The sequence below is a fragment of the Berghia stephanieae genome, chromosome 1, assembly GCF_034508935.2.
Source record: "Berghia stephanieae isolate SIO BIC M18660-M18661 chromosome 1, UCSD_Bste_1.3, whole genome shotgun sequence".
Classification (NCBI taxonomy): domain Eukaryota; kingdom Metazoa; phylum Mollusca; class Gastropoda; order Nudibranchia; family Aeolidiidae; genus Berghia; species Berghia stephanieae.
In genome coordinates, this window is record NC_088360.1 from 119,420,970 (window position 1) to 119,436,794 (window position 15,825).

General features: G+C 35.9%; 1 protein-coding gene across 1 annotated transcript in view; it reads left to right on the top strand.

Moving 5' to 3' along the window:
• LOC144962913 (neuroglobin-like) overlaps positions 1-13,581 on the top strand; it is a 149,332-nt gene extending 135,751 nt beyond the window's left edge. The window contains exons 3-4 of the mRNA XM_078896310.1: positions 8,410-8,635; positions 11,112-13,581. Coding sequence (XP_078752436.1) covers positions 8,410-8,635; positions 11,112-11,243 — 358 coding nt within the window. The 3' untranslated portion in view covers positions 11,244-13,581. The remainder of the gene's footprint in view (positions 1-8,409; positions 8,636-11,111) is intronic.
• Positions 13,582-15,825: the final 2,244 nt, after the last annotated feature.

A 15,825-nucleotide genomic window follows, 5' to 3' on the forward strand; every position in this document is an offset into this window, starting at 1 on the left:
TCATTGTTGGGTTTCATTAAATGGCCCCAGAGCCCTCTGTAATTTTGTCCCTATTACATTTCACTTTGTAAACAAGTTGGATAACAGGACAGAGAAAACAGGCAAAAGCAAATAGATTAGAAAAAGCGATGAGAGAAAAACAAAAGAGAATGAAAAAGGTTAAAATGGACATTTAACAGGTTTCATATATAAAAGAGTGATTAAAGAATTGGGGTATTGGAGCGATCAACTATGGTCACAGCATAAAATTATTTATTTTACTTTTCTTTATTTACGCTAGCGTCGACGCAGACATCATAGAAGGAACGAAATTGACGTCACTCTGCCCTTTGTTATTGTTTTTAGCCAGCATTTTTTTTTACCAGTAGTTCTCACTAAAGGTTGCACATAGTTTTGTGTGTTTGTACGTTATATTTGGCTGGCGGATGTTGTGACTATTTTGATTAAGCGCATGGCATCAACAAGAACTGCTGTGAGTCACCCCACGATCACTAAATTACGATGTTCTGTGGGGCACCTTGATATTATTACGCCGTTGTTTTGTTTCTGTTCTGTTTTTATTTTTTCCTTTTTAAAATAAAATTCTCGATTTCTTCTTTGTTCATTTACAAGAATTTATCATTGTATTCAATCAGTTTGCTGACTCTGTCTGATCTTCGGACCACATTAGTTTAAGTTGCAGTCAATGCAGCATTGCGACCACTCTGTTTCCTCTGTGTTTATTAAGGATGAGTAGCAAGAGGCCAGTAAGAATGAGAAGCACGCATATTCCGACATACGAATTCTGATGCTCACATCGATACACATATCTATTTCTAGAGAAGAAAAAAGCCCCAATTATCTTGAGACCTAAGGTGCGTAGATGTCTAATGATGTTTTGAATGTGAGATGTTCATCGTCTTCTATTATTACTTTTTTGTGGTGGCAGTTCCAGTCTCAAATGGTCTTAGGACGAAATCAGGAGATCTCATATCCAATCCCTTATTGTATTGATTTTTTATTCTCTCTCCCTCTCTCTCTCTCTCTCTCTCTCTCTCTCTCTCTCTCTCTCTCTCTCTCTCTCTCTCTCTCTCTCTCTCTCTTTTGGTGCGTTGTCTGACCGAGTTCATGCCTTTTCAAGTTTTTATCTTCACTATAGTGTCTGCTCCCATTTCCACGCAAAAAGAAAAAAAAAAGAAGAGAAATGAGTTCAAAATTAATAAAGTTGACATCCCTCAGCTCTTTGTTAATGTTTTATTTCGTGACTAGTTCTCACTAAATTATAGATAGAATGCGCTTGGCCAAGGAGTTCACAACATTGCCATCCGGAAGTATAACGGACCAACACACAAACTCTGTGTAACCATGAACTTTTATAGTCAGGTTGATACAGTTTAGTGAGAACAACTCACAAACGCGGATGGCAAAAACAATAACAAAGGCCTGAGTGACGTCATCTTCGAACTATCTATATCAATCAGACTATATAAGGAAAAGGCCACGCATGGGTTTTGTATGTTGGTAAATCTCATTTGTTGTGATTATTTTTCATAAACGTTTTGATAGTTCGAAGATGACGTCACTCAGGCCTTTGTTATTGTTTTTTGCCATCCGCGTTTATGAGTAATACTCACTGAACTGTATTAACCTGACTATAAACGTTCATGGATACACACAGTTTTATGTGTTGGTCCGTTACACTTCCGGATGGCAATGTTATGAGCTTCTTAGCCAAGCGCATACTATCTATAGATAGTATGCAGATGACGTCACTCAGGCCTTTGTTTTTGCCATCTGCGTTTGTGAGTTCTTCTCACTAAACTGTATTAACCAGACTATAAAAGTTCATGGTTACACAGAGTTTGTGTGTTGGTCCGTTATACTTCCGGATGGCAATGTTGTGAACTCCTTGGCCAAGCGCATTCTATCTATAGCACCAATACCTGACATTGTGTTTAAAATTTCAAAACTGAGAAGGACAAAAGAAGTGCCTATTCATTCATACATATTGATTGCTCAAGGATTGGGCATTTAAAAATATTATTATTCGTGACTACAAACCGTTTACTCGATCAGAAGGTCAATGACATGGGAGTAGCAAGATTTATTGATTGTATAATGTTGTTTATGAGAAAAGTTTTAAGACATTGATTTCAATTCATAGCATTTACCTAGGTATGAATCAACTCAGTTCAAACGTCATGCAGAGTTTTTGCACGATGTTACTTTCCAAACATGGAAGCCATTTTTTAAATAGCTTTACTGATTATTTTTAAGATTTTAAACCGACTTTTTTGAGTGATAGTAATAGAATATCTATAATCATTGAACATCACCTTTGTACGTGAGGTTTTTTAATATAGAGCAATATTCACTAAACATGCTCAAAGCATTTTACAAATTATAGTCCCTGACCAACAGCAACATGTAACATATAGAACGAGACAGAGGCACGCTGTTAACGGCCATGTGTTCATTTTACACCGGAGTACGGTGAGAGCATGTGAGGAAAGAGCCTTTCCAAGGACTCAACTATGCGCCGAGCGAGACTCGAACCCAGGAACTTCCGATCCGAAAGTGAGTGTCATACCACAAGACCACATAGCCACAAGCTACTGAACAATTTATCTTTTTTGTAATAACAATTTCAATATTAGTGTATTTCTTTTTTTTTTTAATATTCCTGATGATGTACTTTAGTTGTTTTGTTTGTTTTGTTTGTTTGTTGTGGTTTTTTTGTTTTTTTATGATTAAAAGAAAACCCTGATAAAACAAAATGAAAGTCCGTGGGGTAATCTTCTTATATTGTTCTATATCTGGAACTGTGATAATTGGTGCAGGCTTAGCAAATTATCAACATACGTCACGATTTTAATTTGTTTTCCTCCTGAATCAAAATGTCAACCCAATAAGTAATTACAACTGAAATAATATAGTTTTACATAAAAAATGAGAATGACCTTTTTAAATATCAAAACTTTGAGTAAATATCAGTTTTTAATCAGGAGAAATAGTGAGAGTATGGGTATGAAGAAAGGAGAGAGAGAAGGAGAAGAAGAATAAAAAACAGAGAGAGAGAGAGAGAGAGAGAGAGAGAGAGAGAGAGAGAGAGGGACAGAGACAGTGTATGTGTGTAAGAGATAGATAGATACGTATATAGATGGATAGAATGATAATTAAATAGATATGAGATCAAAAGATGGATAGATAAATAGATAGATAGATATATAGATAGATAGATAGATAGATAGATAGATAGATAGATAGATAGATAGATGGATAGATGAATAGATAGATAGATAGATAGATAGATAGATAGATAGATAGATAGATAGATATGGTTTATTTTTCAGGAGTGACAAGTAGTTCTCAAATGATCAATGAATGACTTTTGGTACGAAAGAATGACAATCACAAATCTCTCTTTACGATAGTTAGTGACGTAGAAGTGGCATGATGCCATACATTATGGTAGTTGTTTTTGTTGTTTTTTAAAGAATGGATGTGCGTTCATGATGTATCATATCTACTAACGATAATATCGGCAATCATTCCGTTAAAAGCTGCATTGAATTGGAAAAAGTAATCAATGTCAAATTTCACAATCTGAGCTACATCTTCTACTTGAATTCTTTTAAAATTCGTCATATAATGTCACTTCCAGGAAAGCATCATAATTTGTTTTATTGATTTTTTCCCCCTTATTGACAGTGGTATTCAAGTTGGTCGAGTGAAATCTGGTTATTGAAAGAGAAGATACTGCTCCAAAAGCACCAAGACAACTGTCTTTTTCGTAGATTTGAAATCGTTTACTTCATATCGATAGACTAAGATTGGCAATAAATAATATATCGATATGCAAGTAAACACTTTCCGTCCAAACTGAGTGCGGTGAGAAAATGTGAGTAGAGGACTCGAATTTGCATCGCCTAGATCGGGACACGAACCAGGAACGTACTGGTCCGAAAGTGAATGGCATATTACAGACCAGGTCATAAACCCACAAATACATGCTTACGTTTTACTGCGAATAAATTGTAGAGCTGCCAAGTCGGTGCAAATTGATCATCGTAGCCATTGTCTCTGAGGTTATAGCTTTAATAATTCATAACACCATTAATGGAAATGTAACGAATTATATAGCACGATGCAGACAAAAATATGCTAATGTACGTAACGTAAAGAACACGACTAGATACCATAGTAATGAAATCAAAAGGAAACACACAATTTGGGATTCATCTCTGCTGTAATAAAAATGCAACAAAAAGGTGACTTACATGCGTAGTATTCAAATACAAAAAGTTCCTTCAATTGTAATATTAATACAAACGAGTAAAGGGAATTGTTTACTTAAAAAGACGGAATTACAGTTAAGAGATGGAAATACAAGTTGTGAAATAAATATTCAGCTATTACGGAGCATATAAAATAATGCACCGACACTGTTTCTTTAAGCAATTTTGAGATATTGTTAGGTTTCCTTTTTCTCGTTTGATTGTTTGTTTTGTTTTGTTTTGGAAAAAGGGGAAAGGGGGGGGGGGGTTCTTTTTGTTCTTTTGTTGGGGGCTTTGATGTTTGTTTATTTGTAATGTATAAATCAAATATTATAAAAATGATGCTTATGGGACAGTGTTTAATTTACTCACTCGAAGAAAATGCTTTTTTAAAGATCACTAGATGGGTGGCTAATGTTGTGGTGTGAGTGCTTCTTTTCTTTGCACGTTTGTACGTGGTCGTGCTTTTACAAACACGATGCATTATTGCTCTGCTTTGTTTTGATGCCATCAATTCACGAAGCCCTGCCTACATTCAAGACTTTATTGTGCCCTACAACCCCACTCGAAATCTCAGGTCCTCAAAATGGTATCACCTTCAAATTCCAAAAACTAATCTTAAACGTTTTGGCGACAGATCATTCAGTAAAATAGGTCCCATCACTTGGAATTCACTCCCACTGTCAGTCAGACTTGAAAGCAGCGTTGATAAATTAAAAAATAAACTGAAAACCTATCTCTTTGGGAAGTATTTAAATTAGATTATGCCAGGAATTATTGCAAAGTGCATACGTTATATATATATATATATATATATATATATATATATATACATACATATATACGTGTGTGTTTGTGTGTGTTCGAGTAATATATTTGCGTACAGTGTGTGTATGGATGTGTGTGAGTTTTAGTTCGTATGTCCGAATCTGAAGTGTGTAATGTTGTTTACTGATGGTCAATGTGAAGCGCTTCGAACCTTCGGCATAAGCGCTATATAAATGTACATTTATTATTATTATTATTATTATTATTATTATTATTATTATTATTATTATTATTATTATTATTGTTATTATTCATAACTGCTCCAAAAGCAGCGGTCAAAAATCAAAATCAAAATCATTTTCCAATCTTTTATTTTAGATCGAATTTGTAATACATGCAACAATTGGAAGTATTTGTTTAGTTTCATTCTTTCTTTTTTCCCCCCCCCTTTTTAAAAAAATCATGGGCGATAAATAGTTTCCAAAGGTTAAACGACTAACTTTTAACATGCACAAAGGAAAATCATCAATCCCTCTTTACGATTGTTGGTGACATAACGGTGACATGTTGCAATAATGAACAGTCGTGCACCGCATGTTTTCATGATGTAATCTTCAAACGATAATATCAGCAGTTATTTTAGTTAAAAGCAGCATTCAATCGGAAAAAAGTAATAGATATTGAATTCCATAGTCCAGGCTACATATTCTACTAGAATGAACAATTTTGATTTTTACAATCCATTCTAGAACTTCACTTTCAGAAAAGCAATATATTTTGTTTTATTGATGTTTTCCCCCCTCACTGACAGTCGTATTCAAGTTGATTGAGTGAATCTAGTTATTGATTGAGAAGACCGTAACTGTTTAGAAAGTATCATTTCATCTGAAATCTTTACTTCATATTGATGGATTAAGATGGCCAATAAACGATCTATGGATATGCAAGTAAATATTTGATGTCCGAACTGAGAAATTTTATTTTGTCAGCGATTGGTAGGTAGTTTTGGCATCTCCGAGACTATATTATTATAATGCGGGGAGTAGAATTAAAGAATGTGTGGCGATCTGTATTTGTTTTGGCTGAGGGTCTTGACAGCTTGGCGTTGTGTGATTTTTTTTCTTTTCATGTTTTTCATGTCGTGTGGTGTTAATGAAATGTGTTTGCCGTTTATAAAAAAAACTGACTTTGCTTCCTGCGGTTATGTGGTCTTGTGATATGACACTCACCTTCGGGTCGGAAGATCCTTGGTTCGAGTCCCGCTCTGAGTGGCGAATAGTTTAGTCCTTTGGGAAGGCTCTTAACCCACATTCTCTCATCGTACTCAGGTGTAAAATGAGTATCTGGCCATTAACGACGTTGTCTCTGTCGTAAAAAATTGTAATATCACCTAACAGCGTCACGTCTCGTTCTACATGTTATGTGTTGTTTGTTGACAAGGGACCCCTTGTAAAGCGCTTTGAGCACGTTTAGTGGATAGTTACTTCACTATATAAATGCTCTATTTTTGTGTTTTCCGATGGTCTCTAGGCCGAGCTGGTTGATTTATCTAAGATATGTGTTCATTCAGATTTTGTATGCGTTATGAGTCCAGCTGCTTCTTTCCTGACGTTTCTGGAAATAAAAAAAAATATCCCTTCTTTCATCCCTAAGGGAAAATTTGTCTTCAGGATAAGACTAGAATAACCCAGGCACCAACCGCAGTGCAGCGTCGAAAAGTAAACCAGAGCAATGTGACTTGCTCAAGGCCAAAGACCAAACAGCTCGGCGGATAGTCAAACTCGGTACCCTTTTGGTACGAAATCCAGACCATAACCTCGTGCTACGCCACCCCCCACTTCCCCAGGAAATGCGACTGCACCACTTTTTTAGTTATAAGAATCCTTTTTGAAAAAGGCACGTCAGTACCGTCAATTCGGGTAACTTTACGTCAAGGGGGAACTTTGCCTCAAATGTGGACTTTGCCTCAATGGGGAAATTTGCCTCTGTGAATTCGGAGCATTTTGAATATCCTCAGGTTTGTTGCAGTTATTGTACCCGAAAAAGACTTGAATTTTTATCAACGGAAATAATTGCCGCAAAACTAAACAATCTCTTATTGGTCCAAAATTAAAGAGGCAAAGTTTCCCCTTTATGCAAACTTACCCCAGTTGACGGAAATAGGATTTAAGAAATTGAGCATTGTTTAAAACTTAATAATATCAATAATTTTTTAATTTTAATTTTAATTTTCGGCATTGGGTAATCCCGAAATAAAACTAGAAAGAAGCTGAATTCACCATTGTTCATTGACATTCCTAAATATAAGTGTGTCGTTATTTCTGTGTCTACAGCAAGACTGTTTTAAAATACATGACTTTATGGCTATGGAATTAAGGGGGGGGGGGGAGTTTCCATTTGTATTAAAAATACACGGCCATAAGCTGTGTAAATGGTTGGATCCGCAATCGTCCAATCAACACAATTTGGATGGAAGTTTAATAATTCAGTGAAAATGTTAACATATGCATAATATTATGATCTTGTAAATCACTCAGACCAGTGTGAAGCAAGATGACTAATAATCACTGTAAATAATGAAACTGGAAGGATATCCTAAGGCAAAATGAATAACAGCCCACTGCCATTGGCAACGGTGGACTGAAATGGAATGCGAACACTCCGTTGACGCAATGTAAAACTCGACTAATACTCGAGACTATCGAAATAACTTGCCTGAATTAAAGGGGGGGGGGGGGGGGGGGGGGGGGGGAGGAAAAGAAGAGGGGGTGAGGGCGGGGTGAAAATAAACAAAAGAAATGGCATGGTCATGAAATAAAGCTATTTGGTTCTGATGGCTCTGGCTGAAATAACACTTAACTCAAATGTCATCGCTCCTCGAAACGCGAGCATTCTTCCTCTCCTTGTGACAGTTGATGGTCGCAATGTTTTTTCCATGATTGTGTGTGAAATGCTAAATGATTTAAAATAAGTTACTTTCATTTATGATATTGGTAGAAATCGTGAAATGGAAATTGCAACCTTTTCAGTTCTGAAAATCTTAAATCGTGGAATGAGAATCAAGGAAATGACATATTATTATGTTGGATTTTAAATATGAACAATTTTCGCAAACGGGCTTATCTTTATGATACTCTCCCACATATCTAAACGTTGTTCTTTCCTCGCGGAATATGGAGAGAAAAAAAGAAAGAGGGAGAGAGAGAGAGAGAGAGAGAGAGAGAGAGAGAGAGAGAGAGAGAGAGAGAGAGAGAGAGAAAGGGGGGGGGGGCGGCGAGAGAAGGGTTCGGAGTGATGTTCGGGGGGATAAGGTTGTTTGTTAAAATGTTAGGAATAGACAGTTATTTAGATTTTTTACTGTTATCATTCACTGTTATCATTCCAGATTGTTTGAGACGCACCCAGAGGTTCAGAACGTCTTCATGCCTTTCCAGGGGCAATCTAAAGAAAACCTCCGAGATAGTGTACAGCTCAAATCACACGCCTTGAGGGTGATGGGCACAGTGGATAAATGCATCACAAGATTCCACGACCCAGAGAAGGTCAGGAATATGCTTCGTGACCTTGGAGCCCGTCACGTGATGTACAATGCTAAGGTCGATTACATGGACGTAAGTCTAACCTAAGGTTTTTCAGGTCTTTTATTTTTTTCAAAAATTCAAATAATTATAAACAAAAGTAACCAATTTCCTATTGTTACTTTCATTCAACATTACTGTTTTGTTTGTTTGTTTTTAAAAACGAAATGATATGAAAAGCAAAACAAAAACAACATTTAACGACACAAAAAATGTCCCATTAGATGATATCCGATTTTTAAAAAATACGAACTTGTTTTGATTCAGCTTGAGAGACAGGCCTGTAGATCCCAAAGGAAGTATATTTGATATCTCTCTCTCTCTCTCTCTCTCTCTCTCTCTCTCTCTCTCTCTCTCTCTCTCTCTGTAACACGTTGACATATTATTTTCATTGTTGTATATCCCTGCCATTAGTTTTGTTTTTATTTTCAAGGTGGATTAAATTAGATAGGATATAATCATCAAGTGCATAATATTTAATCTAGATAAAAATTATTTATTACATTTTCATTTTGGATCAACGTCTCAAATGCATTAGTATCTTACTGACACAAATATCTCTTTTTGGAGTATAATAAGGTCCAAATTCGGGATGTTAAAGGCAAAACTAATCATTTAAGCCCTTACATACAACGAGGCACAAGAATCAAAGCATGGATAATAATATGATTTGTGATAATCTGGAACTGTGGCATGTGGCTATTTTGGACTCGAGTTAAAAAAGTGCCTAAAACAATAGCTTTTCAGTTCTACTGACAAGACCTCAGTGTCGCCATATTTTCATACATTGGAACTTTTGATTAAATCATTACATTGTTCGCTTTGCGAGCGCTCGAATCTTTGTCCTGATACATAGTGAGAAGTCTCACCATTAGTCGCCAAGGCCTTGTGCAAATTAAGTGACAATAGTTCAAAATCACGATCCAACACATTATAGAAGGGATGTTGTTTTTTCTACCAATAGCATGTGAATGATATGAATAGGGAATAATTTAGTATCTATTTTTTAGTAAATCAATATTCTAAAACACTGCACGCACTTTTAAAAGCAAATTTCAATACAACATGCCCTTTCTGTAAAAATCGAGCCAACTTGTTTACCCAACTTACTGTATTACCGATTTGAGGCGGTGCGTCACAAGTATGGAATAGCGTGGCTCAGCGGTACGGTCTAGACTTCGTACCCGAAACGTACCAAGTTCGAATAACGCTGCGTTGTGTGACCTTGAACAAGTCATCTCGCCTGAGCTCAGTTTGCGGCGCTGCCCCGCGGCTGACGCCTGGGTTATTTCAGTCTTCCCTTGGAATAGGCCCTAGAGACAAATGTCCCTTATGGGATGAAGAAAGGGATTTATTTTATTTTATTTTTTTTTCAAATGTAGCATTCAATTAAAGAAAAAACATCCAGCCCGAGCTGAGCATCTTGATTGTACCATTGGTGGTATCGAAGAATAAAGAGAATGAAAAGAGACTGAGACATGACGATAAAGCGATTTACTGATAATGACAAGAGCATGAAAGACTGGAGAGGCTGATCAATATTCTATTTACTGTCATCAAATATATAACCTCGGGTTAAATCGTCTTTGATAGAGCATTCATTGAATATTGGCTTTCTCCAGAGGTAAAACATAATATGTGGGATGTTTTTTTCTCGGAATTGTAAATCTTGTTTTTAAAAAAATATATTTACTCATTTTTCATCATCATCATTACTCATTACCATCACCACCACAATAACAACAATCATCATCATCATCATCATCATCATTATCATCATCATCATCATCATCATTATCATCATCAGCAGCACCAGCATTATCATCATCATCATCATCATCATCATCATCATCATCATCATCATCATCATCATCATCATCATCATCATCTTCATCATCATCAGCAGCAGCAGCAGCAATAGCAGCAGCAACAGCGATTTATCATTATTATTACAATCATTATTATAATCGCCAATAACAACATTGCCATCGAGCACTTTCGAATCGTGTATACCTGATAATTACCTGGCTTTCTGTGAGCGTCAATTAAATGTGACATCTCGCCTCAAAACGGTATTGTGTCGGAATGATTACGATACTTAAAATTGAATTTATTGCCAGAAATATCAACCTTGCAATGAGTTTGTATGTTTTATTGAAGAGAGTGAATATCGTTCCTCGCTAAATCGCTAAATAGCAGTAATTCTAATTTTTGACCAGTTTAGCTTTAATTTGGCTTTTTATCATCTGGTTCATCCCAACATAATACCGTCTTGAGACGATGGGTCACAAATGTGCGTTGCGCTAACAAGACATCCACATGCAAAATCTTCAAAACAAAAGTAAAAAAGCAGAATCAAAACCTTTTCCTTCTAATTCATTGCTATTACTGTATACTAACCGCCGTCACCGAGATCACAATAACTACAACCGCCATTACAATTTTCCACGAATGTCACCAAGAGTAATTTTATATAAGTACTCTACCAGACTTTTCCTCTCCTCCACAGCTGATTGGACCTCAATTCATCTGGGCCATTGAGCCTGTGTTGGGAGACAGGTGGACACCAGAAGTGGAACAAGCTTGGTCCGATCTCTTCAAATACGTCAGCTTTATCATGAAAGACGCCATGTCCTTTTAATCAAATAGTACCATATTGGTCAAATTCCTGCGAGCTGAGAATAATACAAAAAAGTATCGGATTCAAATTAGCACGATATTAGACAAGTTTCTGTGAAGTGATGATAATGCAAAGAGAATCGCATTCATGGTTTGACACCCTTGACAAAAATACACATATGTACGCTATGAATAAGAGTGCCTATTCTATATATCTCTTTAAATTTGTGGTTAATTATGTTCTAAAACATGTATGAATTGCACAATGACGAACTGAAATTTTTATATTCTTGGAAAGGAAAGAAACTATAAAGACCTATCGGAATATCAATAGAGGGAGCACGTCTTGGTTTTGTGCCAACGCGTATAAAAAGTCACTGCTCTGGAGTACGAGGAGAATATTGCGGATTTTTAAAGAAACAAATTAGGGATGTCGTCCAGTCAAAAGTTACTTAATGTATTAATGGTATATAGAAGAATTACTTAAAAGGTTTATATAACTGAACTGCATTTTTTCTGATGAAATGAGGACGTTTTTTTATTTATTTAACATACCTTTCGACGATACAGCACAAAATAACTTTGAAATTGAATAAATGGGATAATATCACTGTGCTCAAGATAATGAACGCTGCCCCAGAATGCGATTGTCAAGCTGGTAATATTTCTGAACACAGTAACCTTTTTAAATTCCTCAAAATGTGTCGGCATCCCTTTTTATTAAAGTTCAAGTGAGCGTGCAATTTAAACTCCTTGCTCTTGAATGGATTCGTTTATCAAAGTGAATACAAAAATGACATCACTCTTACAGAAGTGGTCAAAGACTTACGTTCGAGGAGTGATTTGTTTTCCCATACATAAGGAAAAGATCCTACAGAAATCATATAATGAGTCAAAATCTGTATATAATGCGACGTCATATAAACGGCAAGACTGCCCTGCACTGAAAATAACGCGTAATTTAAAATTTTGGCCAGAAAAAATAGTCTTTTAATTAACTTGACATTTATCTTTCCAAAACCGGACAGTTTTGGCAAGATAAGGGCTATTTTAATCGATCAATATATGAAGGATGAGTTTTCTGGCCAAAATTTGAAATACGTGCATTTTTTAAAGGATGGCGAAAGGATAGTAATTCTGTTATTTGTCATGTGTCAAACAAGATCGGTACATTAAAAAAAAAATAGAAAGATGCAATTGAGAGAAGAAAATTATCCATTTTGACGGTCTTTTTCGAGAAGTCAGGTGATATAAAATTCTTGCTATTGATTTGAGCACGGGAATGTCCAAGTCATATTCCAGTCAAAAGTTGTGATATCTGGTTACCAGCACTACCCGGATATGAGGGTAAAATAATACTGTTGACAGGTTTTACTCCATTCCATCGTAGCCTCAGCTTGGCCCTTCAGATCTTCACCTGCTTTGGCTATGACAGTTTGGCTGGGTAAAAAAATATCCATAAATAAATAAGAAGTTATGGATATCGTGATACTTTTTGTTGTATCGACTTGACAGGCAATCTTTTAAAGAGGACACCCTATTTCTGCAATATTTTAAAGAATTGAGCTTTTATATAGCGCAATATCCACTACACGTGCTCAAAGCGCTTTACGAAGGGTCCCCATCCAACAGCAACACTTAACATGTAGAACGAGACATGACGCTTGTTAGGGGATATTACAATTGTTTTCGGACAGACACAACGCTGTTATCGGCCAGGTACTCATTCTACACCTGAGTACGGTGAGAGAATATGAGTAAAGAGTCTTTTCCAATGACACAACTATGCGCCGAGCGAGGCTCGAACCCAGGACCTTCCTATCCTAAAGCAAGTGTCATACCACAAGACCACATAGCCGCACAAATATTAACGGATAACAGCCATCGGTCGTTAGGATTATTTTATTAAAATAAAGATAGAGCAATGACTATTTATGTTGTCTTAAGATAAAGGGTCGTATATCGTGGGAAAAAAACCAACAAGTATTTTACAGGAGAGCCCAAAAAAATTGCTTGCTCCTATCTTTTCATCTTTCAAGTCGTTTATCTTATTTTTGTTATGAAACATTTATATATTGACTTAAAGTCACTAAACCCAGGTAGAAAACAATGCGCGTTCAACTCAAGAAATGACAGTGTCAGTAACTCAACTTGATCCAATCACTGATATGCGACCTTTTGTCTTATGACGGCAGATCTAGTAAACAAGCGAGTTTCATTTTATTCTTATGTTAGTTCTAATTTTGTGAATTTTTCTCCTTGGATATCCTTGATGCGTGAGAAAAGTAGTGATCCGTTTAAGCTTTTAACATGAAATAACGTCATTAAAAAAAAACACAATCTGCCAATTAAAAAACAAATTCCAATTATTTCCTTTTTTATACGTCTCAGAAACCATATTATGAGATCTTGGGTAGTACGGGTCAAAGAACGCGGCACATCGTGGCCAATGATTCAAAGTTAAATAAACATTCTCACCACTGAAGTGGTATGGGGAAAGTAATATTAAACGAACAAGAAAATTAAATTCAGCACAGCACTTACTCATTTGCTAAAGGACTCAAGGCGCATAAATCCAGGTTCATATCAAAACCACAATAGTGATACTGGTTATTTCTTGGAACTCTATGATTATGGCTTGGTTTATTTCAGTATTTTCGCAAAATACTCTAAAGAAATATCTTCCATGAGGATGAATGCATGGAATTTTGATTATTTTGTTTTATTCATTTATGTTCTAGAATAATAATATGATAAAATGGATGTTAACATTACATTGTTAATCTGTGGGGGAACACCGATCGCTTGATAATACCCACGAAATATTATACAGTACTAGCTAGATTCCAGCACGCTTTCAGGAGAAGTCAAAATGTGTGTTAGATGTAGATAAACTTCGGTCACCCAGGTCTACCACGTCGTATTAGACAGCGTGCTCGCATTCGGCGGGCTGGAATCCAGGGAGTTCTGTATCGACATTGCGTTCCCGCATCAACATTATCGTAACACAATCGCAATCAATTCATATTTGCTTATTTGTAACAAATCTCTATAGATAGTTCGAAGCTGACTTCACTCGGGTCTTTGTTATTGTTTTTTGCCATCCGCGTTTATGAGTAATATTCAGTAAACCGTATTAACCTGACTATAAACGTTCATGGTTACACACAGTTTGTGTGTTGGTCCGTTATACTTCCGGATGGCAATGTTGTGAACTTATTAGCCAAGCGCATTCTATCTACAGATAGTTCGAAGATGACGTCACTCAGGTCTTTGTTATTGTTTTTTGCCACCCGCATTTATCAGTAATGCTCACTGAACTGTATTAACCCGACTATATACGTTCATGGATACACACAGTTTTGTGTGTTGGTCCGTTATACTTCCGGATGGCAATGTTATGAGCTTCTTAGCCAAGCGCATACTATCTATAGTTCTAGATAGTAGGTATGCGCTTGGCTAAGAAGCTCACAACATTTCCATCCGAAAGTATAACGGACCAACACACAAAACGAGGTGGCACCATGAACTTTTATAGTCTGGTTCATACAGTTTAGTGAGAAGTACTCATAAACGTGGATGGAAAAACAATAACAAAGACCTGAGTTACATCATCTTCGTTCTATCTATAAAACAGATTCTTGAAGCTGTTGAATGTAATATCGGGGTATTCTGTGTGAAGGATAAAGACATTATAATCGTCCCTGCTATTGGGTCACCTTTATGATCTCATGTTTGGACATCTGACCTGTACTCGGTAGGTCTGAAGGTCAATCGCATCGACTCAAGGAAGCCCGATATTCGGGTATGACTTTTACTTGCTCTTTTGGTCTGCCCTTTCTGACACTGTCGTATTCTCACCTTTTAATTTAAAAAAAAATTCAACGCGTTGCCATCATTAATTTTCAAGTTACGTTTATTTCACTCTTTAACTGGGAGTTGGAATGAATTAAACTTTCTATTATACAAACTTATCTAATTTTGTACATGTAGTTTGAAAGAACTTGATAAGTTCAATGATGGAAAATGATAGAAAGTGTCAATCGATATTGTTATTTGTATTTATTAAAATTGTTGTAATTATATATTATTATTATTATATTAATTATTATTATTTTATATAACTATTAGAGACACTCGCAATCTATAATTATCATTGTCATTATTATGAATATTATCGACACACTTTTGAGAACTTTATATTTATTTGAAATATCATTGTGTGTATGGAAATGTACATTAGATATGAACATAAGTGAAAGTCGACGTGCACTTATTTGCAGGTCTGATATCCCAATGCATTATGGGCTCATTGTTGTAAAGGAAATCTTTAAAAAATGACGCAAAATATTGTCCATTACAACAATGTTAAACTAGGCCCATAATTGCGTTCGGATGTCAGACCTGCATATATGTATACATCGGTGAAAGTAAATTGAATGGTGACTGCCGACTGAGAGAATTGAAAGTTAATGATATTAAATTATGTATAATGTTTTTGTATAATGCTTTGCACCAAGATTTTAAAAATGTCATCTCCCTGCACAATCCCCTTTTATAAAGTCACAATAATATTCAAGTCATCTTTACATTCAATCATAATT